Raw genomic sequence first — 23,348 nt, 5'->3', positions numbered from 1 at the left:
TTCTATTTTATTCTATCTTCTTTAATACACAATTTTCTATGAACGCGCTAGTTTATACATTTTTGGATCGACACAAATATGCATTTACGGCGCTAACTAGTGCATTATTCACACGTTTTGGAATAATGTTCTGGTTTATGTTTAACATTAAGCTTTTCGGCACATAGTGAAAATAATCCACTTTTATCAATCTGTATCTTATTATCATTGTACTTATTATGAATATACATAATGTGCACAGGTTCATAAGCGATATATTTGTCAATCAGATTGGGATTAAATAATGTAGTCTCTAGCGTAGACATAAGCGTATGTAGAAACAACTTTGAAGTGTATGTAAATGAGATAATTAAAAAAACATGCAAAGAAGTTTTCTACTTTCATTTCTAACCAATCTTCCCAATGTGCAAATCATAAAAATAAAACCCAGATAAATTAATTTTATAATTTATTTACTTCGGAAGTATACTTCGGAAGAAGTAACATATACTTCTTATAACTAATTGCAAATATATATTTGTTTTTATAAAATCATAGTTGAGTAAACATAAGATGAAGTATACATGATAAAATGTTCTAATCTAAGTTAAAACAAATTGATTTTGACTTATATAGCATTAATGGAAGAAAATAAAATATACATTTCTAATAATATAATTTAGATAATGAAGGAACTATGAAAAAAGAAAATTGTTTACACATTATTGCAAACTTCTTGACGAATGACCAATATAAGCACAAGTGTTACAATGTTTTATTTATGTAGGTAGCTATAAAATTAATGACTTGTCAAAATATACACCATGCACCAATTTTATATACAAAAAAAGCGAAGGAAGTCACTAAAACTAGTTGTGTAGCGATACAAATAAAATTACTGATTCATGAAAAAAAAAACAAAAAAAAACCTTCTCGATTTTTAAGTTTGCGTACCGTAATTTTTAAGACGTTTACTAGGTCAAATATTAAAAGTTACACAGGAATGATTCGTGTTATTGTATTTTTGTCACTTATAATGAAAAGGGTCATATATAACCATAATTTTTATCGATTTGGGTCCCTTGCTTCATTTTTACTTATATTAAAATAATATGTCCGACGACTCCAATGTAGGCTTTGTGACTAACGTCTTTATAAAAAAATATCCGTTATGCAGCTAATTAATAAGCGGAAATTGTATAATACAATAGTAATGAGCAAATTTTTAATATGGCTTATATTGCTCATAAAATGAGATCATTTTAATCTACCGTTTTTAAATTTAAGCTCTATAGCTTTTTGCTTAAATATCGCCCACCCCAGTAGAACAGGCTCACAAAAAATAAGATTGCTTTTAAAAAATTTGGGAGATGCCTCTTAAATAATTATAAAGAAAATAAATTTAGTCCGCACTTTACAAATTGTACTTAATTCTAAAGATTTTTTGGTAATTTCAATAAAATGATTTAATGGTATATTTAAATTCGTCAATCAATAAGAAAAGAGGCAGCTAGAGAGCTAAAAAGCAAAAAGTTTTGGTAAATTTAATAAATAAAAGTTCATTTTCTTTGAAATGTGGTATGACCTGAAAACAAGGAAAAAAGTATATTAAAACCATGTTATGTAATTTTTGAATCTAACTGAATTCTAGGTAACATTTCTGGTTTGATTTAAATTCTACTGTTTTAAAGCAAACTAATGAAAAATAAAATAATAAGAAATTAACAGCGTCTTGTTGCAAAACTTATTGGTTTAACTCTCACTTCGAACAGTATTTGACCACATTATCAATCAATACATTTTTATAAGTAAAAGGTTACATAACATATTAAATATCCTAGGGTAGGGTAGTAGGATAGATAGTGAACCTTTGACTGAAGCAACACCATTAAGGATGAATCAAGAGCGGCCGCAACGCAGCCGCGGCGGTGAGTACGCAGTACGCACCTCTAGACGGCGTGGCGGTCGTTGACGACGCCCTGCAGCTTGCGGGCCACGTTGGGCGCGGAGAAGCGCGGCCGCTTGAGCACGTCGCCCGCCACGCCCGCCTCGCAGCCGCGCCGCGCGCCCGCCGCCCGCGTCGCCGCCTCGCACGACACCAAGCTGTTGATCGCGTGGAGATCCTGGCGGCAGAACACATCATAATAAATATAAGTCTCCAATCTGCGACACTATTCAATTGTCTGCAGTAGAAGTGATTTCAAGGGAGAAACCGATAAAATTAAAAAAATAGATCATCTAATAAAAACTGCATCGCAAGTAAAGATGAAAGTAATATATCATTCTCGTGGCGTTAGTCACAGTTGCGTCCTCATATTTTTGGAGCACAGACCGGGATGCGCCTATGATCACGATGACCACTCACTGAATTGGGTCATTCGGGTTTTTACACGAAGCGCCACCTGCCTGACCACTGCAGCTTTTGCAGGGGATCTGAACCGTATTGTATCTCTTGCGGCCGTTTAGCCTTCATGGACTGACATACTCTCTGACTTGACATTTAGATGAACAAAAATGACAGATTAATAAAACAAGACCATTGATTTGACTGAAAAGACGACGACCAGACAAGTCACGATCTGAAAATCTGGTGTTTTAATCGTGACTGACTCCCAGACCCTCGGCCCGTTCAGTATCTAACACATTGAGTCACCTGAATGTATCAAAATAACAATCAAATTAATGTACCTAACTTTGAAAAGGCTCATCATAGATATTGGTTACATCCTACTATTATCATAAATGCGAAAAATTGTGAGTATGTCAGGATGTCAGTATGGATGTTTGTTACTCTTTCACGCAAAAACTACTGAACCGATTACGATGAAATTTAGTATGTAGGTAGCTGAAGATCCAGAATAACATATAGGCTACTATTTATCCCTTAGTAGTTGTGTAGAGTTAGTAACCTTAGCCGGACTCCTGCTGAAGCAGTAGGTGAGCTGGTAGTCGGCGACGCGCGGCGCCGTGAAGGGCCGCACGTACAGCTGGTGCTGCTCCGACACGCGGCGGCCGGCCGGCGAGAACGACACGTCGCCGCGCCGCGCCGGCAGCGGCGACAGCGGCCCGTCCTGGAACTGCGGCAACATTACTATTATTTTATTAGTCCAGTCCATCATGTGTCTCAGCCATGCATCACGTATCTCCGTTTTGGACAACACGTGTTTCGGTCAGTCATCACTTCACTCAGTCATTATGTGTCTAGACAGACATCACGTGTCTCAGTCATCTACTAATAGATGTGATAGATAAAACTTACATCTCTATGTCTTCCATTGAATCTCAACACGTAATTTTGCATAAGTGGAACGTAAACTTCGTTGTAGAATGTTATCAAGTCGTTTCGTCTCGCGGGCTCTGGAATAATAATACATTATATAAATCCTACAAGTAATGTAATACAATTTTACAATTAAACGCGCACGTAACATGCTTTTATTTTTATCTAGAACGCTTCAAAAATGTTACAATGATCCGTACTGACTTGGTTGTGATAAATAGTCAATGTAATGCGAAAGTTATGTTACCGGGGAAAAACTGGTTTCGTCTTTTCTAACCCCACTTCCCTTTTTACTCTTAACTTCTATGTGGTATGACACTGTATTAATTTTTAATAACAAAACCTTGCTAAACTTTTTCATGATGTTATGAGCAAAAACATTTAGCAACATTACTATCGTTTTTAATTCAGTTCGAGCATTATATTTCACACTCTCCAAGCAGGTAGAGTCATAATTCAGTATCTTTTTGATATTTATTCGCACTTTTAACATAACTGATATTAAATCTGTATCTTTTACAAGGCAGATAAAGCCAATAGTTTATCATTATAAGTAAATTACTCACTGTCTTCTGTGGCGGGTTCGATCAGCACATATCTATAGACGAGGTTGTCTGCTAGAGGCCGGAGGCGGTAACATCTCATGATATCCGCGAAACTCCGTTCCACGGGGTTCGAAGCGTTGTTGCATACCTGAAAATTAACAATTTAGCTTATTATGTTAATTAATTGATAAATGTAATTGACAAAAAAATATCAGTTTACCAATCAACAATTTTAATGATTTATTTTAATATTTTTTAGAGTTTGATGAGGAATTTAGTAACAAGAAATATCCGATACAGACTCCATAGAAGATTCGGGCGACCATTCGGCGATGGCATATCTTCGCAAGGCGTAACGTGTAGAAGAGGTAGCGAGTAAAACATAACTGGGAATTTACAGAGATTTCATAGAATCAAAAAAGATTTCAATGTCTAAAAAACGGAAAGTTGGTAGAATCATAGGTTGATGATGGATAGATCTAAGCTGCGTCACTATCCCACTCACTCTACAAATGACGAAGACGGCACATAACAATATCTGGTCTTTCAAGCTGGAGCTGTGGTGTGAGATGGAGTGTTCCAGACAGTGTTTCTTCAGCTTTAGATCATCATCACTCATCATATCATTTTTAAGACTAAAGGGACTGTAAATACAAAACTAAAGGGACACTAAATAGATTTTGTAGTGAGTCAAAGAAAGGTTACAAGAAAGCAAATGCGAGAGTATAACTAAAAGGCTGATAAAGCAATGGGTTGGTGAAGGGGTACATCTATATTGTATCCTTGTCACTCACCCTACAAATGACGTAGACGGCACACAACAATATCTGATCAAGATGGCGGTCCTTCAGCAACGAGGTGTGGTGCGTGATGGAATGTTCTAGACAGTTCCATATCTTCCGTTTTAAATCCTCATTTGTTAGTCTCAGACGACCGCAGAGATCGTTCATTCGGAGTACTGCTAGGCCGTAGAACTGGAATTTTAGAAATTGATTAATTCAAGGTTTAATTTTGTAACCACTAATTGATCTGAAATTCTAGTGGCATGAAGTAATTGAAAAACTTGGTTTTCTAAAGAATAATTTTTGTTTTAATTAATAGCCGAAGTATTGCGCAAAAGCCTCCCACGTATATTCGATCATCAACAGTTGCCATATAGTTTTATTTGATTTTTATTTTCGTTAATTAATTAGTACCTAAAGTATTATCAGCTTATCCAATAAGTGTCATATCAACCTTAACCCACAGTGTAGCACCCCCAAAGTCCCAAGATGACTAAAGTAGTATCATGTGCATACCTTTCTAAAAAAGAGTACGAGTGAGTTGTGCGGCCGCCGCGGCGGGGTGCTCCCCGGGGACGACGCCGGCTCCGCGCTCGGGCTCGCCGCGTTCACTGGAAAGGTTAATTTAATATATTAAAAACATATATATACAAACACGTCTCTATCCCTTCCAGGAAAGGCAGAGCCAGCAGTCTTAAAAGGTCATGTTCAGCTGTATTGCTTATTAATCGAATTGTGTTTCAAATAGCCAGGTTGCTAGCTCATCGCCGACAAAAAGAATCCCAAGTTTATGAGCCATTTATTTTAAGAGTCGCATTTTACGACATCCATGGGAAAGATATGGAATGGTCTTATTCTAAAGTACCGGGAACCACACGGCAAAAACACGATTTTATGTATCGATGTAAATCACGATAATATGAAATACCTAAGCAAAATTTCACAGATTCCCGACGTTGGTTTGTGCCATGGAGAATGAAATTAATGAAAAATATATCTTCTTCAAATATATAAGAGAACACTAGCATTGACAGAGGCCAAACAGCTTTGACTAGTTAAAAACTCTAGTAGACGCCCGTGGCTTAGCTCGTTCTCGCGGGGATTTTTGGGAAATACTCTTTCAGTGCACACCTTAACCAGTAGAACTTACGTTCCACATTTAGACCGTCTAATCCTTACACCCAGCAGTTTAGTCTGTGCGTTCATTTGACTGCCAATAAGACAGTGTCCTCTTTTGCACATACTACCCGCCCCGGCTTCGCACGGGTAGCATTTATACATATACACTTTCCTCATGAATTACTATCTATTAAAAATTGCATCAAAATCCGTTAAAAGATCTAAGCTACACACAGACACAGAGAAGCGACTTAGATACTATGTAGTGATATATAGAAAATTTACCTAATAGCGATTGTCCCGGGCGTATATTATCTTGGAACAGTTGCCGTCTTGTGTGTTCCACAAGCGCCGCGCGAGACTGAATGCCGTCTGAAATGTTACAATAAGTTGTACTTTACGAGATAGGTTCAGTGTATAGAGTCACATCTTTATTCCTTGCGGGATAGACAACCAACAGGGCCAACAGTCTCGAAAAATCTGAAAGACCACATTCAGATGTATGGCTTCATGATGGAATTGACACTCAAATTGAGATAGGTTGCTAGCCCATCGCCCACAAGAGGAATCTCAGGTTTATAAGCCTATAAGAGGGAGGAAGATATGGAGGTGTTCTATTGTAAAGTTTTTAAACCCATTAATAAACCATTGGTTGGTTGGTATTCACAATTTTTCAGAACTTCTTCGTCTTGGCGTTAGGCCGAGTAGCATCCTCACCTCCCTTGAGAGGAGCTCGGGTGCGCCTTTTGAGATTTTACCCGACTTATCCGGTTTTCACACGAAGCTAGTTCCGTCTGCTTTCCGGAACATTATAAACAAAATTAAAATGGTTCATCCTTTTAAAGCTACGATGCCACAGACAGGACACATATATTATCGTCTGGCGGTGTTTGTAGTGATAAAAAACAAGCGTGATAATAAATAATGTATATAATACTGACTAGCTAAAGGCTCGGTGTGATTCTGTACATCTGCAGAGACAGGAACGTTAGCTCGCTCCAGGGCGTTCCACAGCGGACTGCCAGACTTCCACACTTCAGATTCTAACACCACTTCTTCTATCTGTAATAGAGAAATACAATTAATATCAATTAATTCAATAAATACTCGAAAATTGTTACAACTAACTCTATGACCTTGAAGAAGTGCAATTCGTTGAGGTTGTTTAATATATCTTGAGGACTTCAGGGAATTGAAGTATCAGTTCCATCTCTTGTTATTCTAATACAACATAGTACATACAACATACAAGTTGAACATAGTGTTATCAATATAGGATGAAGGATTCTTATCTATTTATTAATATTAATGAAAAAAATTAATCGACGTAGTACCACAAACTAGCTGAAAAAGTATCAGAAACAAAAAAACTGTCTGTCCCAAAGTGGATGTTAATATATTACAATAATAAGATCCATTTTTGAATAACATTTTTTTTGTTTGATTTTGCTCTCATCTGTGAATCCAATATATACTTGATCAAAGACTTACTGTGTTAAGATGTTTTATGATATCCCTATCAGACTTCTCAAAGATGATTTGCACGACCAACTCTATGATCTTGTAGAAATGGAACGCGCTGAGGTTGTATATCTTGAGAACTTCCGGGAACCGAAGTGAGTGTATGGAGAACGCGTGTATAACGACTTCCGTGCAGCAAGCGTATACTGTTAGTTGATAAGTCTCTTGCGTTAGGAGTGCCTGAAACAAGATTATTATTATGATTAATTTTCCAGTGACACAAAATTTAAAACCTTATTGTATTATGATAGTAACTAGCACTAGATGACAGATATTAAAGTCTGTATTTGTATAGCCGGGTATGCACCGCTAATATTGATTGCTCACAAAATATGAGAGTTCATTCTAACAGCAAACAATATTTTCAAACTACAGTACAAACAAACAGTTTTTGGGCACTTAAATACATGATCCCTTAGTGAAATGACAATTTTTTTCAAGTATCGACATCGGTCAGTGATTTTAATATATATATGGATGAACTATTGTCAAATTTATACAGTAATAAAAGTAAATCGATAGTTTTTTTATGCACTTTTGTGATAAATATAAAAAACTGTTTCAACAAGAACATTTAAACTTACTTGTAATGAAACTTGCGGTTTCTTCCTATGTTCCGTCCTGATAATATGCTCGAAGATCTTATAATAGAACCTGGTGACCATGTTACAGCGATGGTTGATGGTCTCAGCGCTGTAGGTGAGTTCCCTCATCCTAGCCCGGAACAACTCGGCCCAGCCGAGACATGGCTCTATGACATTCTTGTTTATTGTGTCTTCACTTACATTGCATTCCCTGTAAAAATATTTAGTTTTATTGACAGGCAAACGGATGAAATGAAATCTCTGATTACCTCAGGAAAGGTGCGTGATGATTATAAGTTTCAAATGGTATTGTTCAGACTTCTATTTACTGGAATAAGTCCCGGTGACATCCTAACACCTCTGAAGAGTCTGGGGTGGGCTTTCGATTATGATCATGTATTTAGTAAGGCAGATTTTAACACGAAGCACCTCCCGTCTGACTTCCACAAACTTTGCAGGAACCTAGCCGATATTGGATTTTGGTTACACATGCAGTTGACTTGATGTGCAGGTTCTCTTAGCATTATTTCACTGAGGTTAAAAAGAATTAATGTCTTGGAGGAACTTGGATAAGAAAAGTTAGATAAGGGGTAAGTGACTGGAAACAGCTGGAAGAGGCCTACATGTCACAAGAAACTGATCACTAATCCGCCAATTTTAAAGTTTACATTTTATATTTTTTGTACACAATGTATTTTGTATTAGCAATATATGTCTTAATAAAATAAATAAATAAAAAAGTGATGTATTACTTACGCAAACAATCTCAGGAGATCGCTGGAGGGCTGTGGATGGCAGTGTTGCAGGTAGGAGGTGAGCCACTGTATACTGCGGGCCGCCTCGGACACGGGAGTCAGTTCCTCGCCTCGGCTCGGCAGATAACGTTGACCTGAGAGAGGCGTCTCCGGGCATGTGCGACCGCTCTGTAACAATATAACTCTATGTTAGCTTAATCTCTTGGTTGGTTTGTTAAAGGCCAACCGAGCATTGACCTGACGCTTGGATGTGAAAACCATAATTGTCATCAATATAGTAGTAATAAATTAAGTAATAATATAACTAGAAAATAAATAGTGATGTCAAATCGGCAGGAACACCGAAACCGGGTAAAAAATTACAGATTTTAATAGGTTGTAACTGGCGCAGTTTGAACTATGTATAATAAATACCACACAATAAAAAATTACAGATTTAACTGGGTTCTTAATCAAGTCGCATTCTGTATCATTTATCTCAATGTTACATTTATAAATATATTTAAATTTAACAAAATTCACATACCGGGCCAAAATTCTGAATAACGGCTGATATCTCGTCATTAGGCTGTCCACCGGGTCGTTCACTTGCATATTCATCTGTAAAATATAAACACATTTTATTGCTTACTTTAGTTTTATTTATCTGTAACAATATTTGTGAGATGATGGGAGTATAAACATTGAAAATTGTATGAGTACTTTTTGGTTCAAGAGGATCAGGGTGGCAGGTCAATCGATTCTACGCACCGTGATGTGTGCCTGATAAGATTTACATTAAAACAACCAATAGGTAATAAATACTAAAGGCTCAATTGCCTTTAAATAGACACAATTAAATTGTATTTATATGCATTTAAATGAAAGCTACATGTGTTGCTGTACCTTGGTAGTCCACTATACAAGTTAATATTGAATTTAAATAGCTTTTGGCCGACATAGTTCTCTGCATATAAAGAAGTGCTTGTTTTTAATTTACAGTGTAAAAAATTGCATAAAGTTGCAGTTTATTTACAAGAAACAACTTGTTTAATCAACACTTGTCATTTGACAATAATAAATTATGAATTGACAGTAGAAAAGAGGTTTCATAAATATATTATATAAGCCTTTAAACTATCATAGGTAAGTACATTTTTTTTATAAAGTTTGAAATATAACTTACTTAAAAATATCCTCTCGTCAAATTCTCCTACACTTAAAACATAAGTTTCGTACAAGTTATTCAGGGAATTGAAATTAGCTTCAAAATTTCCTCCGTCGAAAAGACCCAATAGTTGATCTGCGCGCCCTTTTAAGATCTAAAAACATAAATATTGCACTTTTTAGTTATATTTTCTTATCATAGAAAAGACTATTTATATATTATTTAATTTAACTTCTTGATTGCATTCAGAGCTATTTTATCTTGGAGGCTATAGACTGAGGCATGTTATATAATACAGCTGTAAAAACATATTGATATTTGATGAGGATTTGTGGGTCTTGTTGTCTCACAAGAGCCAAAAATCCTAAGTAGCGCAAGTAAAGTTTCTGCGGATTGGAGCATAAACATCAAAATCATCGGAATTTTCAATAGCTTTCTTAAAGTTCTATTGAGCTTTTGTCGCCTTTACGACACCCGCAATTAATTTTAATTATACCTTAGCACATACCGAAACTTATTATAGTCTTATTATATATCCCTTCTTATTATATCCCTTATTTAAAATAATAACTGCATATATAAATATAAGTTTTTTTCTTCAAATACTCTTACCCCTTTATCAAAAAATGACTTAATGACAGGTTTGTAACTGTACTCTTTCATAGCGGCAGCTTCTACCATCAGTTTCTGCTCATAACTCATCTGGTGGAATATTGAAATGATGCAAGGTGGCTTGTTCGGCACTTGGAAGTTATCACTACCCCAATTACTGGGTAAACCTGGAAAATGGAAGAAAGATTTGAGTTTGTTACTTTACTTTACATACTAACTCTTGAAACTAATCAAAGCAGAGGCTTATGTTGGGATTCTTTTCAGGTGATTAGCTAGCAATCTGCTAGTATAATAAATATTTAGCCTTTATTCAGTCAAATTAACATTCAACTATTGACATAGGTCTCCCCCAACATGTCAATTATTGACATAGGTCTCCCCCAACATAAACATATGTGTTTTGTATGTATGTAGCTTTAACATTATCCACCCATCATATAAATGGTTTGCGGCATATAATATAATCTGTGAGTATATTTGAATCTTATTGACTCACAAAGCCGTTCAACAAAATGTGGCCCTTGATGAATCTCAGATATGTCCTTATCAAAAATGATAAAGATGTGATATGTGTGTAGGTATGAGTTGATGATATCCTAGATTTTTCTTTTTTTTCGACCTTAATCCCATAGTTGCTAGATAGAGCCTTTAGTCATCAGATTACCCTAGAATTTTTACCTTTGAAATTTGGATTTATGAGATCTGTCCGTTTTGCCATGAAGGCATTAGCAAAGATGTGGTCCAAGCAGGAGAGGAGCAGGTGGTACATGTCCACTAAATCATTGGCGTTCTGGAACTCTCCTTTGACACAGATGTAGAGGCACCATGTGAATTTGAATAAATCAATTTCATCGTTTGTGGGGGTGCTGCAAAAGTAAGTTGTTATTTAATATGTCTACTAAATATTTCACAACTAATGCACAAAAATGTATATATTAACATTATTTTCACTAGTGTAAGATTTTATATCCTTATTTATTTTGGATCAGCCTGTCTCATGGATTATGATAATATACTATGAAAAAAGCAATTCAGTTTCATTATAACAAAAAGAAACTTGTCAGGACCTTTCAGACTAATAATTCTACAGTTTTCATTGAGTATAAAATATAAACAAACCCATTAAATATTTCTTGGAACAAAGGTCTGAATTTTCTGAACAGTCTATCGGACACAGCAAATTTGTGTTCCAATGTCTCCATCTTCTCTTTGAAGTCTGTTGACATTGATGCCATTTCCATCCATAATTTAATCTTTCTGAAGAACTGTAATAAACTGCAAACAGAAAATTGAAATGAACATCATTTAAAAGCAAATAGTGAAATTTCTGACTTTAGTTTTTTCTTTCCATATTAAAATATTGAAGTTCATTTTTCCTATTAATGTCATAAGTAAACAAGAATGTGATAATCTGAATCAACAAACAAATTAAAGTACAATTATCTTTTTTTTCTCTCTCTGCCTCTCTTAATATATCAAATCCTGTTAACATTCTTAACTTAGTTTGGTAAAGTTTTTTATAGTCAACCTCCCCTGTTGCCAACAATGCATGTTATATGATCTATATGTTAGTATTTTATCAATAAGTTTCATTCTTTTCTTTCAAGGGATTTTGAAGGAAAGCGTGAACAAGCTATTTAAGCTTGCATGTACAACCTTAGACTCCATCTTGCTATCCAGCAGATTGAGGTCAAATGCATTTAAATTTACATCTATGGGAAGGAAAGACTTTGGGTGAGAGTATGTGTGATTTTATTCTACTCTTTCATTTCATCTATAAATATTTGAACACATAGTTATGCCATAGAAATTTACCTTATCTTACAAAGTCTGAGAAGTCTAGTAAGGCTGATGCAATTATCAGCCTTAGCATTTGATTGTTGAGTGGAAGGTGATGTGCAGCACATAACATACAGGCCACAAGCAATCCAATGTTGAATATCACCCTAAAAATTATAAAGGCATGGCTTAGAAGTGTATACTTTGTATTGCTGGATATGAATTATTGAAGAAAGGAGTTTAAACACAAAGACTTGAATACTTTTCTTGTGGTTTGTTGCAAGGGAATAACTACTACTACTATTAAATCTTGTATAACCTTGTAACCAAACTGCAAATAACTATGCCATAGTTGCTTTCCCCGAATTGCTTAATTGTTTAAATTGTCTATAATAACCATACAAAGTTTTCAAATGGTGCTTTTAACAATTTTTTACATCACATTTTTAGTTTATAAAAGAATTTTCCATATTAATGTTCATAGTAAATTACATGATTTTTGTAAAATTTCTCCAGTTTTACACAATCATGTGATGTCATCAAAACAAGAGGCTGTAACTTTAGGGTTATAAATATTTTATTAGTTATGGACAAGGCAGATTTTAGTTCTTTTATTACAATAATTGCTCTTAAATAATTACTTACATCAAGAGTATAATTACGCTTGATTTCTAAAAATGATTCCTTAGCTTTATTTGCAGCAGTCGAATCAACATTCAATTCCGCACACAAATGATCTATTTTAGCTTTTATATTATCTTCACTTTCTTCTTGTCTAGACATATTAGTGAAATTTGGTTTCAGTTTTTCGATATAGGTAATGGAAAATAAATATTTATTCTTCGCATGTAAAAACGTAACTTTCTTTGATTTGATTCTACTTTCATGAAATTTGACAAATTGACAATTCCTTGGCGGGAACGCGGGAACTCCCACGCGCCATAAAAACTATTATCTATGGTTAGTCGTTCGGAAATTATGTTTTTTATTCGGGGTCTTACGGCTCTTTTCAAGACTTATGAATCTATTGACCCCGTATTTTTCGTGTAGGTAAAAGGAAGAATGTTATGCACTAGGTATCTATCTATCAAACTATTTACACTTAGGAAAACGATAAAAATGTAGAAAAGGTGCATTGCACAGATATTAAATCTGTGTAAAAATTCACCCTATTTTTGCAATGCATTTCACCTACAGAGTTAAAAACATTACAACTGTATAGTTGTATCAATGATAGAATAAAGACAAGTAAAATTCTACGTGAAGTGAAGGTCTACACCGACGGCTTTGAAACCACAAGAAAAGAAGAAGAGGTTATCTGTAGTGATAGAAAAACAGAAAGTATTTTTATTTCTCATTATTATACTAATCCACTACTGGATTGCGATTATAGGTCAGGGATAGTAATAATCGTGTTAAAATAAAGACATCATTCTTCGTTTTTTTAGCTTTTAAGGGTGTCGGTTTACCCTATAAGGTAGTATATTTCGTCCAAAGTGCGGATTTGTCTGACGGTAGTTGAGCTCTTAGCTTGTTTGATGTCAATGGTGAAATGTCATTTTCAATGTCATTTTGCAATGTTACGAAAAAGTCATCAGGAGGAAATATTTTGAAATTTTGAAATCAATTGAAAATATTTATCAAAAAACAAATCAAAACAATAGTTAACTTTACTTTCTCTTTAGAGTAGATTCCTTGTGGTCATAGCTACTATCGTTAAAGTCAATAAAAAATTTATCGGTCCGATCGGTCGAATTTGACCTGCAATTTCCACACTGATCATATTAAAAAATAATGTTATCCTTTCGCCGATTTTATCATTTGACTGCTTCTCTGCAATCAGTAAAAAAGCAAGGAATAAAATTATGTAAGATGATTGAACCAAGAAACAAGAAGTATGTTTAAACCCAAGCTTATTCATTTTGTAATAGAAACATGGCTTGTTTAAGGTTATAGTAATTTAAAATGTTTTTAGGCGATGGCATCATCCTCAATATTCTGAAACAAATATGATGCCTAGTGTCAAGAGCCTGACTAAGATGCAGCATGAGCCTGGCAAGCGAGGGGTTCGTCGAGTAGCAATGTTAAACAAACTATTCATGAAACAAATTACAGATATTATGTCTACTGGCACAGTTTCAATGGACATTGTTGGACGTGGAATAGAAATTTCCAAAGTATGTATGGCTGATAAACTTGGGAATAATATCTGAAATGGGTTAGATACCTTTTCTGAATATTAATATCACCATAAATCCATCTGTCTAAAGTAAAGAACATTTTTACATACATACATAAAATCACGCCTCTTTCCCGGAGGGGTAGGCAGAGACTACCTCTTTCCACTTGCCACGATCCCTGCATACTTCCTTTGCTTCATCCACATTCATAATTCTCTTCATCTTCATGCAAGGACATTTTTCTTTCTAACAAATAAGCTCAAAAATTACTGGATTGATTCCCATGGGAGTGAAGCATCGCACAATAGCTAGTAGCTAATAATATACACATAGCTTGTCTACCAGATACTGTAACTAATAATTTAGTTGGACATACTGTGGCATGACCACTGTTCTAAAGGACATGGAGAAAGGAAATTGATGTTTATAAAAAAATATATTTCAGGTGAAGGTAAACCCAGACATGCAGACAGTAAATGTGTTTTGGGTGTGTAAAGGCAATGCAAATGATGATGAAACAGAGGAAGTGCTCAACAGAGTGGCAGGAGCTCTACGGCATGAGCTATCTACACTGAGGGTCATGGGAGAAGTGCCTTATATTGTTTTCGTCAAAGGTTCCTTGTGTTTATATCTCTATAATTAAGCGGAACATGAAATAGAATGTCAGTGGTTGAATCGGTAAGATGCCTGGTTAAAATGTGTGATGCGCAGAGTGGCACAGGTTCAAATCCCACCTTGACCATGTACTACTGACAATTTTCAAAGTTATGTACTTACATTAATTTGAATTCTAACCAATGCTATTACAGTGAGGGAAAACTTCATGAGGAAACCTGCACATTCAGGAACTGGATGTGTAACCATGCATCCAATACAGGTTAGGTTTACCTACAAAAGTTGCAGAGGTCAGATTGCAGTCGCTTCGTGTAAAAAACTGACTTGCCCAATCTAGGATCCATGGTCAGTACCCTGGGCTTTTAAAATTATTTGTCTTGAATATGCTTTGCATGGAAGGTATATTTTATATGTTGCCTTAATAAGGCCAGTATCCCAATAGTAGGTACATTAAATGATAGTAATTGTGTGTTGAAATATAAAGGCTGATTTGTTACTACCTCCTTTGTGCTAACATAATAGCAAATAACCTCCTATATCGCGATAGGCCAGCGACAGGCATTTTTCGATTTAAAAAAGATGAAAGTATTCTGTATGATTAATTACATTGATTGTTTTAAATAAAGTAAATGAAGTAGTTTAATACTGAACATGTTTTCAGGACTGTTGACTCGGTTTAACCCGTAAGGGACAAAGACGTGATCATCACGTCACATATGTATGTTTTACCAAAGTTCTGTACTGATAATACCAACCACGAACGAACCGCGATAACAAAGGATCGAACAAGGAATCGATAGGTTTTATGGTGCTTTATGGGTAATTAATAGCGTGATACCGGCATTATTTATCGCACTGACGCACTAGAAATTTCCCACTAATTACCAGCTTTGTGCCCTGTTTATTTAAAACCTGTAAAAAGTAAGTAACATGCTGCTACCCATCATAATACTGCTGGCGTTAGTAGACCTCTCTAAAAGGAGCCTGGGGTGCGCCTCGCGATCCTGGATTCGCAAATTCTGGTTTTCCAAGCGACTCCTTTGCAGACACATCAAATGTCTAAATTGATTCATGTTTTTTTTTCTCGCGAGTGCATAGTGTCATTGGAGTTCATGGTTGCAGTAGAATTTGAATATATTGCGCTTTTCTATTCTAGGGCCCACCCAGTGCTTCATTATCTACATTATATGTCTAAGAGCGTCGTCGGTTGTCGAATAGTTAAGGCAGGCACCCTCAATAATTAGACCACCAACGGTCTTTTTTTGTCTTTGTCTTTCTACTGCCCAGTCTACGCATAAATTATTTTTACGTATATACGTATATATATCTAATTGCCGCGTGGTTCCCTGCACTTTAGAATAGGATGGCTCTATCTCTTTCTCATGGATATCGTAAAAAACTACTAGGTAAGGGATAATCTAATAAACTTGGAATTCTTTTAGGGCTAGCAACCTGATACCGCTTGAATCTCAATACCATCTTTAAGCCATACAGCTGAACGTGGCCTTTCAGTCTTTGTGAGACAGTTGGCTCTGTTTAACCCGTAAGGGATAAAGATATAATTATATGTATCAGCTTAACCTAAACCTTTAAGCTGAAACCGGAAACATGTCTACGCTTAAATTTATACAAGCAGAGCGTACCTAGAGTCATTTATATTTTTTCGTCAAATGAAAAATGGCGGTGGCGGCGGCGCGGTGCTCAAACACGAGTGGCATACTTTCACCCTCCCTCTATTTAATAAAACTGTAACAATAGTATTATGTGTCTACTGTCGACCAATTTCGTCCCTAATCTATGCCGCCATTGTAATCAAAAGCAAATATGACGGCATGGTATGTTTATTACAATGATCACAAAATAATTGATTAGAAAAATCAACGCTGATTGAGAATATAATGCGGGATTAACCGAGAAATAAAGCTGGCCTTGTATTGTGTAAAGAATTGATTCATACAAATTGTATTGAATTTTGAATATAATAATAAATACCTACTTAAGTTTTTATTTTCATAAAACAAAGGCAATACAAATAAGGATGAACAATCAAAACAATACACTTGTACCAGAGTCTGAAATACCTACATTATTTTTGACTATGTAGCTTTTATCGAAGCTCCGTATGCGTCATACAAATTTTTTATTCTCGTTCCTATGGAAATTTGAAAGATATAAATCCTCTTTTAGAGCCCTAAGCTTTTCGAGGAGAACATACTCTCCTTTTGCTTCTTGAAGTTGTTAGTCAACCGCGACAAAAGCCAGGAGTATGATGCACCCTGTCGCCGTAATCTTTGACCCAAAATCTATGAAACAGCATAATTCAGTTATTTGAGAACTATTAATCCTTGCAAAGGTCCAAGAATTACGTAAGAAGACCTTGATTTGCTTCGTAGACCCTGAGGTAAAATTAATATCATGGTAAACAATAGCAAACAGTGTTTCATTGTTTTTAAGTTTACCCAAATTCATGGTAAACTATTCTTAACGCTATGCACTGTAGCCATAAAACAAATAACGTAGTCTTTTGTTTGTTGGTTATTGATAAGATAACCTATCAAATAGTTTTGATTTCGAATTCTTTTTAGCAAAATGGTTTCCTAAGGAGTCATCGTTATATCGGGCCACTTTTTTAAACATCAGCGAAGTTTTCTGAGCAACTTTATTTTATAAATCTGATTCGATTTTTATCCACAAGATTTGAGTAACAACACAATTTTAATCGGAATTTCATATTTATAGAAGACTACAGATATCTTTCAGATGTTTTTGTGTCGCAAGTAGGTACATACTAAACCAGATTGTTCTAAAAATTTAGGCTAGTGTTTAAAAATTCATCTGGTAAAATAGATAAAAATCACCCCTGTAATTATTTTAATTGTAAAAGTGTTGATAATGTCATTAATTTATTAAGTTACCTACCTAATTCATCTTTTGTAAAAAAATATTCTCACATTGAGGATCATAGGAAATGCGGGTCACGTGTCGTTTTATTTTTATCCCCCTATTAGTAGTTTTACTATGACATCCATACATTTGTTTATTTTATAAATAAGGGTTTTACGGTAGGAACTTACAGAAAAAGTGGTACTACTTTACTGAGTAATACGACAGGTAAAGGAAATGTTTAGTCGACAATATACGCGATTTAATTTAAAATGTCATAGGTCAAAAATAGCTTATGCATACCGCTTGAGACGCAAAAATCTAGTCTGGGTACAATAATAAAGTCTAGGTATTGTGCGAAAGTCTGGCCCTGCCTGCGCATATTTACACGTTCGAGACACCGGTATCGATTGAGCTGAACTGAACTGATTTGGCGTTTGTGTGTATATGCAAATTTTATCTTTGTAAATTCTGTTTAAGTTGTTGTAAACTCCCGTGTATGATCAAGTTTTCTACAAAGTTACATAATAGAATTCTAATGAATAATTTTAAAATGTTACATATGTATAAACAGTTTTGTATGAGAACTTGCGCGTATCGGTAATGTATTGTTTAGGTAGGCAGTGTCTTATTAAAAAATATATTTTAGAATAAGTATTTCAACTACCTATTATAAAGCCTGGGCTCAATTCTTTGGCTTAGTAGGATAATATTCTATTCTCCTTTTGTAATTCAACTTCTTAGCCTTTTTTTAAATTTATATGTACGTACGTACGTAAGTAATACGTTATTCGATAAAAAAAATTGGATGGTATATTAGATATCTCACTTTTTAGCCGAAAGCTTTATAAGTTTTAATTTATTAGAGCATACGTGCCTTTGATGGCAGGTAAGTACGTTAAGCTTTCCGGTCTTGGGGCTTGATAAAGTAGGCACTTAGATGATTAACTAAGTCTAATAAAGCTCTAAAAGTTTAATTTAAAAACTTTGGTGATTACAACCGTACCGAAATATGTATACCTAGAGAAATAAGGTTTATTTTTTGGATTTTAACAAATTTCAGCACCTGTGTCAGCGCAGACCGTCAGTCATGAATACATAGGAGAAATATGGACCAGCATGGAACCTTTCATTTGTTAAATATGCTATACCCTCGTAGTAGTACCAACCGCATCATGATTTTATTCAGATTTTAAAAGTGAATCAGGAGATGGGCTTGGGAACTTGGGATTTCTCTTTTAGCGATGGTATGGCAACTTGTCACTATTTCATTAAATTATCGGTTATCTATGTGGCTCTGCCTATTGGGGGATTAAGCCTTGATAATATTTGTGTGTTGTTAGCCCAGACTATTAATGTGACTGTAAATGAGTGTGATTTTTGTTCAATAATATATTTGATTGATCTTTCTCCTGACAGATAAACAGGAGTCTCACGTGGCGGACTTGGATCGGCGGCTAACGGAGGCGGACTACGGCGAGGACTACGCCCTCACGGACGCCGCGCATATCATCAAAACTGAGTTCACTTTGGACACAAAGCTGTCTCCGGAAATGAAGGTATGATGATTAATGATGCTTTCATTTGTCATGAGTTCTCTTTAGCAATCATGCCGTCTTGAATTGACTGTGTAATAGCAAGTATTATAAGCTCTTTCAGCCTCTGTGGCACAGTGATGTGCTTGCCTCTAAATTGTAAAGTCTCGGATTCGATCCCTGGTCAAATCATGATGTGAGTCGAACATTTTATGATTGGCTTCACAGCTTCATATAATCACGTCTTTATCCCTTACAGGGAAGATAGCGCAAACAGTCTGGAAAAGACTGAAATGCCACGTTCAGCTGTATCGTTCAATAATGGAATTGATATTCAAATGTAAATGTGACAAAAGACGAATCCCAAATTTATTAGCCTTTCCCTTGATTAACTTTTACAATCTGCACTGCAAGAGAAGCAGCTGGCACACGCTATTGTTTTCTCTTCGCTACCAAACCCGTTTCATTAGATGTTTTTGTTTCTTTTTTTTTTGGGAAAAGTAATTTTCGGAAATAGTGTCCAAATTGGTACCATTTCTCTTATTTGTAAGGGATGTTTTATTCATGAGTAGCCTACAATCCACAGGCATATAGATTATCTAGAAGGCGAGGCTTACAAAAGTTGGTATTGATCATGTTTTAATATATGTACATTGTACGTACATATTCAGCGCTGCGATAGTCGTATTTTCATTGGTTATTATTAATATTGAATTTCTATTACAATTTGTGTTGTTGTTGCTTATTTTACAAACATACATATATTCATATAGTCAGAGCTAACAGTCTTCAGAAGACTGGAAGGCAACTTTCAGTTGTTTGGATTAATTAGATTAACTAATTAGATTAATCTATAGAATTGAGACAAGTAGTGATGGGTTGCTAGCCCATCGCCTAAACGAAGAATCCCAAGTATATAAGCCTATCCGTTGGTCGCCTTTTACGACATTGATTGGAAATAGTGGTCCTATTCTTGTTTCTATTGGTGCCGGGAACCACACGGCAATTATGTTTTGTTATGTTTTATCTTTTTGTATTATTTTTTGTGAATAAAAATTGTATTACCGTTATACTTTAAAATTAACAGAAGCGGCTACTCGTTATATTATAGACAAAATTATGGCCGGAATGTCCGTAGAATTGTTGACGTAACTCTTATCGCACCTCCCTAGGAGCAGTGAATACTATTGGAAATATTTGCCACATTTTTGTCAAATGACTTGCGTCGTATTCCCGAATGACTGTTTGTCAGTCATCCGATGATTCCTTTGATATGTGTAGAGGAAAAATATGTTCCATGCTATGGAAGTTTGATTTCACTGACAATGTTTTTTAACTATTGCTTTATTTTTTAAAGATTTTTCAACCATGTAGCTACAAATTAATATTAATCAATGAAAAGAAAAACTAATTTAGAAGTGTGACGTCATAATCCCAACAAGTCGTTACTTTGTTACGGTTAACTACTTGCCGAGTAACTGCAAGTTAATTATGAGAATATTTAGGCTTATTTGTTTTTTAATTAGTGTCTGTACTGTTAGAAAACACAAATACCTAAAGCAGCTCAGCTATGACGTCTTGCAGACGGAATAATATATTTACAGTCATAAATTCTACATGAATTTTTCAACGAATGTCTCATGAGTTTGTTCTTGAAATGTTTTTTTTATTCTTAAATACGCACTAAATATTTAGTTTTTTTTGAAAGGCTTTACTACCTATTTTATATAAAATCGTTTGAGATTAGATAGTTATTTAAAAAATTTAAAAGGTGATTAAAAGCTACAGTGACAATTATTTTCGTCCGAATTAAAATAAGTTCATCTTATATTTTTACCTGGAGATTCCTCCAGTTTCAAGTACTTTTTTCTTAGTCTTCATGGATTGTTGTAACGAATTTCAGCTTAATCAAGTTTAGATTTTAAAAAGCGCAATAAATTATTTAAATGTATATTTTAGGCTAAAATAAAGCTATTAGAGGAGGAAGTCCCGATTATAGAGGAGTCTTTACCAGAAATGACGCATAACATCTACGGGTTAGATCACGCGAAGATCATGAACCGCCTTCTAGCTGCCAGGAAGAAGACCAAAGACGCCTGGGTCAACCTGGACGCCACCCCGGTCATATCCTACAGGACCTCGGACAGTAAAATCCCTGAACCAGATGTGATGGAACAGAGGAAGCAGTTGGCGGACTTTTTACTGAAGAGACAGGTTAGTTTTGTCAACGTTTTTGTTGCGGTTTGCAGTGAGAATTTCTGAACGGATAAGTGTTGATTAAAATATGCTATATTGCTGAGTGGATATAGTGCTCCGCGAAATAGAATTAAATATTACGCGTAATTATTTTTCGTATCACTTCACTAATTAATATGAACATTTCATATAAGTCCAATGGCATCAGTTAGACTTATGTTTAGTGGTGATTTAACTTCATCATTTATCTGCCAAATTAATTGGGAAAGAAAAGAGGAAAGTTCATGATGTTGATAATTTCAGAAAATTACAAGTTACTATGCTTTTTGTTATCTAACTGCATAGAGTACTAAAGAGTACTAAAAAGTCTTATCTTGAAACCGATTATGCTGAATGTTGATTCATAAATCCATTATTCTTCTAAAACAGTTCACTAGCTCAGTAATGTAATCTTGATAAGAAATAACGTTCGATAACTTACCGCATACTTTTAGCTTGTACTTCTTTCAATCTCCTAACAGTATGAGGTCACAGTTTGACATGTGTAAGTGTAGGGCTGCCTCATAAAATAAAACTTTTATGAGTAATAGGATGTACCTTTTTGCCTTTAAATATCTTGGTTTTCGTTACAGTTTAATTAAGTTAGATAGTTATCAGAATACATCACGTATTCTGATAATGAACGGGAATATTGACTGATTCATATATCTTGGGCACTGCAGCCAAAAATTTATTATCTACTCTATTTATGAGATTGATACACACAAGCACACACACATAATCACGTCTTTATCCTACACGAAGGAAACAGAGTTAACAGTCTTTAACAGGCTTGTAATTCCACCACCATTTAGCGATTTATACAAATAGTCTTCGAATAGTTTAATGCTAGTGTAGATATGTTGGTCGAAAATTATTACTTAACCTTGCTACTCCTAATTTGTGGTCATTGTTGGGCCCCAACCGGTATAAAGGACGACTAAACATACATACATACATATGGTTACGTCTATATCCCTTGCGGGGTAGACAGAGCCAACAGTCTTGAAAAGACTGAATGGCCACATTCAGCTATTTGGCTTAATGATAGAATTGAGATTCAAATAGTGACAGGTTGCTAGCCCATCGCCTCAAAAAGAATCCCAAGTTTGTAAGCCTATCCCTTAGTCGCCTTTTACGACATCCATGGGAAAGAGATGGATTGGTCCTATTCTTTTTTGTATTGGTGCCGGGAACCACACGGCACCACACGGCACCACACGGAACCACAGGACTAAACACCTCATAAAAATTACAGATAATGCAAAACAAGCTAAGCAAGCAGCTTAAAGACACACGCTCCATCCTGGAACCTAGCAATGATGATCACGAAGACTTCGTCTACGATGAAGAAGTAGAAGATGATGAATATTATGAAGAAGAAGACGAATACGAGGATACAAGTCGGTTTCACCCAGATTCGAAACAAGATAGGCCAACAGTCCGATGAGAATTTTAGATCTTAGTAAATTATTGTTACGTTTACCTTTGTTTTATTTTAGCGCTATGGTTGTACCGATAAATTAGCATATAAAGTTACCTCACATAGACCTCTATATCAATTTTAGCGTCTATTACCCATCTATTACAGTGGTTATGCGAAATCAATGAATTTGGGTAAGCTGGTGAATTCGATATCAATTGAGATCGAGCTGGTAGGTCAGTTATTGTTCTCGAATAACTTGAATTCAATGGTTTTTTTTAAATACATACATATAATCACGTCTATATCCTTTGCGGGGTAGACAGGGCCAACAGCCTTGATAAGACCGATAGACCACATTCAGCTGCCTGGCT

At 35.3% G+C, this 23,348-nt stretch overlaps 2 protein-coding genes across 3 annotated transcripts; one reads left to right on the top strand and one right to left on the bottom strand.

The window, feature by feature from the left end:
* Positions 1-49: 49 nt before the first annotated feature.
* On the bottom strand, positions 50-13,022 carry LOC106132785 (retinoblastoma-like protein 1). The gene is made up of 19 exons (XM_013332317.2): positions 12,749-13,022; positions 12,140-12,270; positions 11,444-11,599; positions 11,003-11,190; positions 10,325-10,491; positions 9,731-9,866; positions 9,092-9,165; positions 8,567-8,733; positions 7,811-8,021; positions 7,197-7,406; positions 6,647-6,767; positions 5,991-6,077; positions 5,103-5,197; positions 4,599-4,778; positions 3,826-3,952; positions 3,239-3,336; positions 2,889-3,056; positions 1,927-2,102; positions 50-1,564 (listed from the first exon to the last, which is right to left on the bottom strand). Exons 1-18 carry the CDS (start codon positions 12,884-12,886, stop codon positions 1,929-1,931), a joined length of 2,628 nt encoding a protein of 875 aa, XP_013187771.2. The 5' UTR covers positions 12,887-13,022; the 3' UTR covers positions 50-1,564; positions 1,927-1,928.
* Positions 11,061-23,034, top strand: LOC106132800 (putative ribosome-binding factor A, mitochondrial). 2 transcript variants are annotated; one of them, XM_060949503.1, is made up of 7 exons: positions 11,061-11,198; positions 11,932-12,064; positions 14,079-14,280; positions 14,729-14,897; positions 19,201-19,340; positions 21,276-21,530; positions 22,810-23,034. In XM_060949503.1, the coding sequence occupies exons 3-7, from the start codon at positions 14,113-14,115 to the stop codon at positions 22,999-23,001; spliced, it is 924 nt and encodes a 307-aa protein (XP_060805486.1). In that variant the 5' UTR covers positions 11,061-11,198; positions 11,932-12,064; positions 14,079-14,112; the 3' UTR covers positions 23,002-23,034. The 2 variants fall into 2 exon arrangements, with proteins under 2 accessions (XP_060805486.1, XP_060805485.1); XM_060949502.1 differs by lacking the exons at positions 11,061-11,198; positions 11,932-12,064 and adding an exon at positions 13,670-13,998.
* Positions 23,035-23,348: the final 314 nt, after the last annotated feature.

Source organism: Amyelois transitella, chromosome 19 (assembly GCF_032362555.1).
Source record: "Amyelois transitella isolate CPQ chromosome 19, ilAmyTran1.1, whole genome shotgun sequence".
Classification (NCBI taxonomy): Eukaryota; Metazoa; Arthropoda; class Insecta; order Lepidoptera; family Pyralidae; genus Amyelois; species Amyelois transitella.
This window is presented reverse-complemented; position numbering and strand designations above follow the sequence as displayed.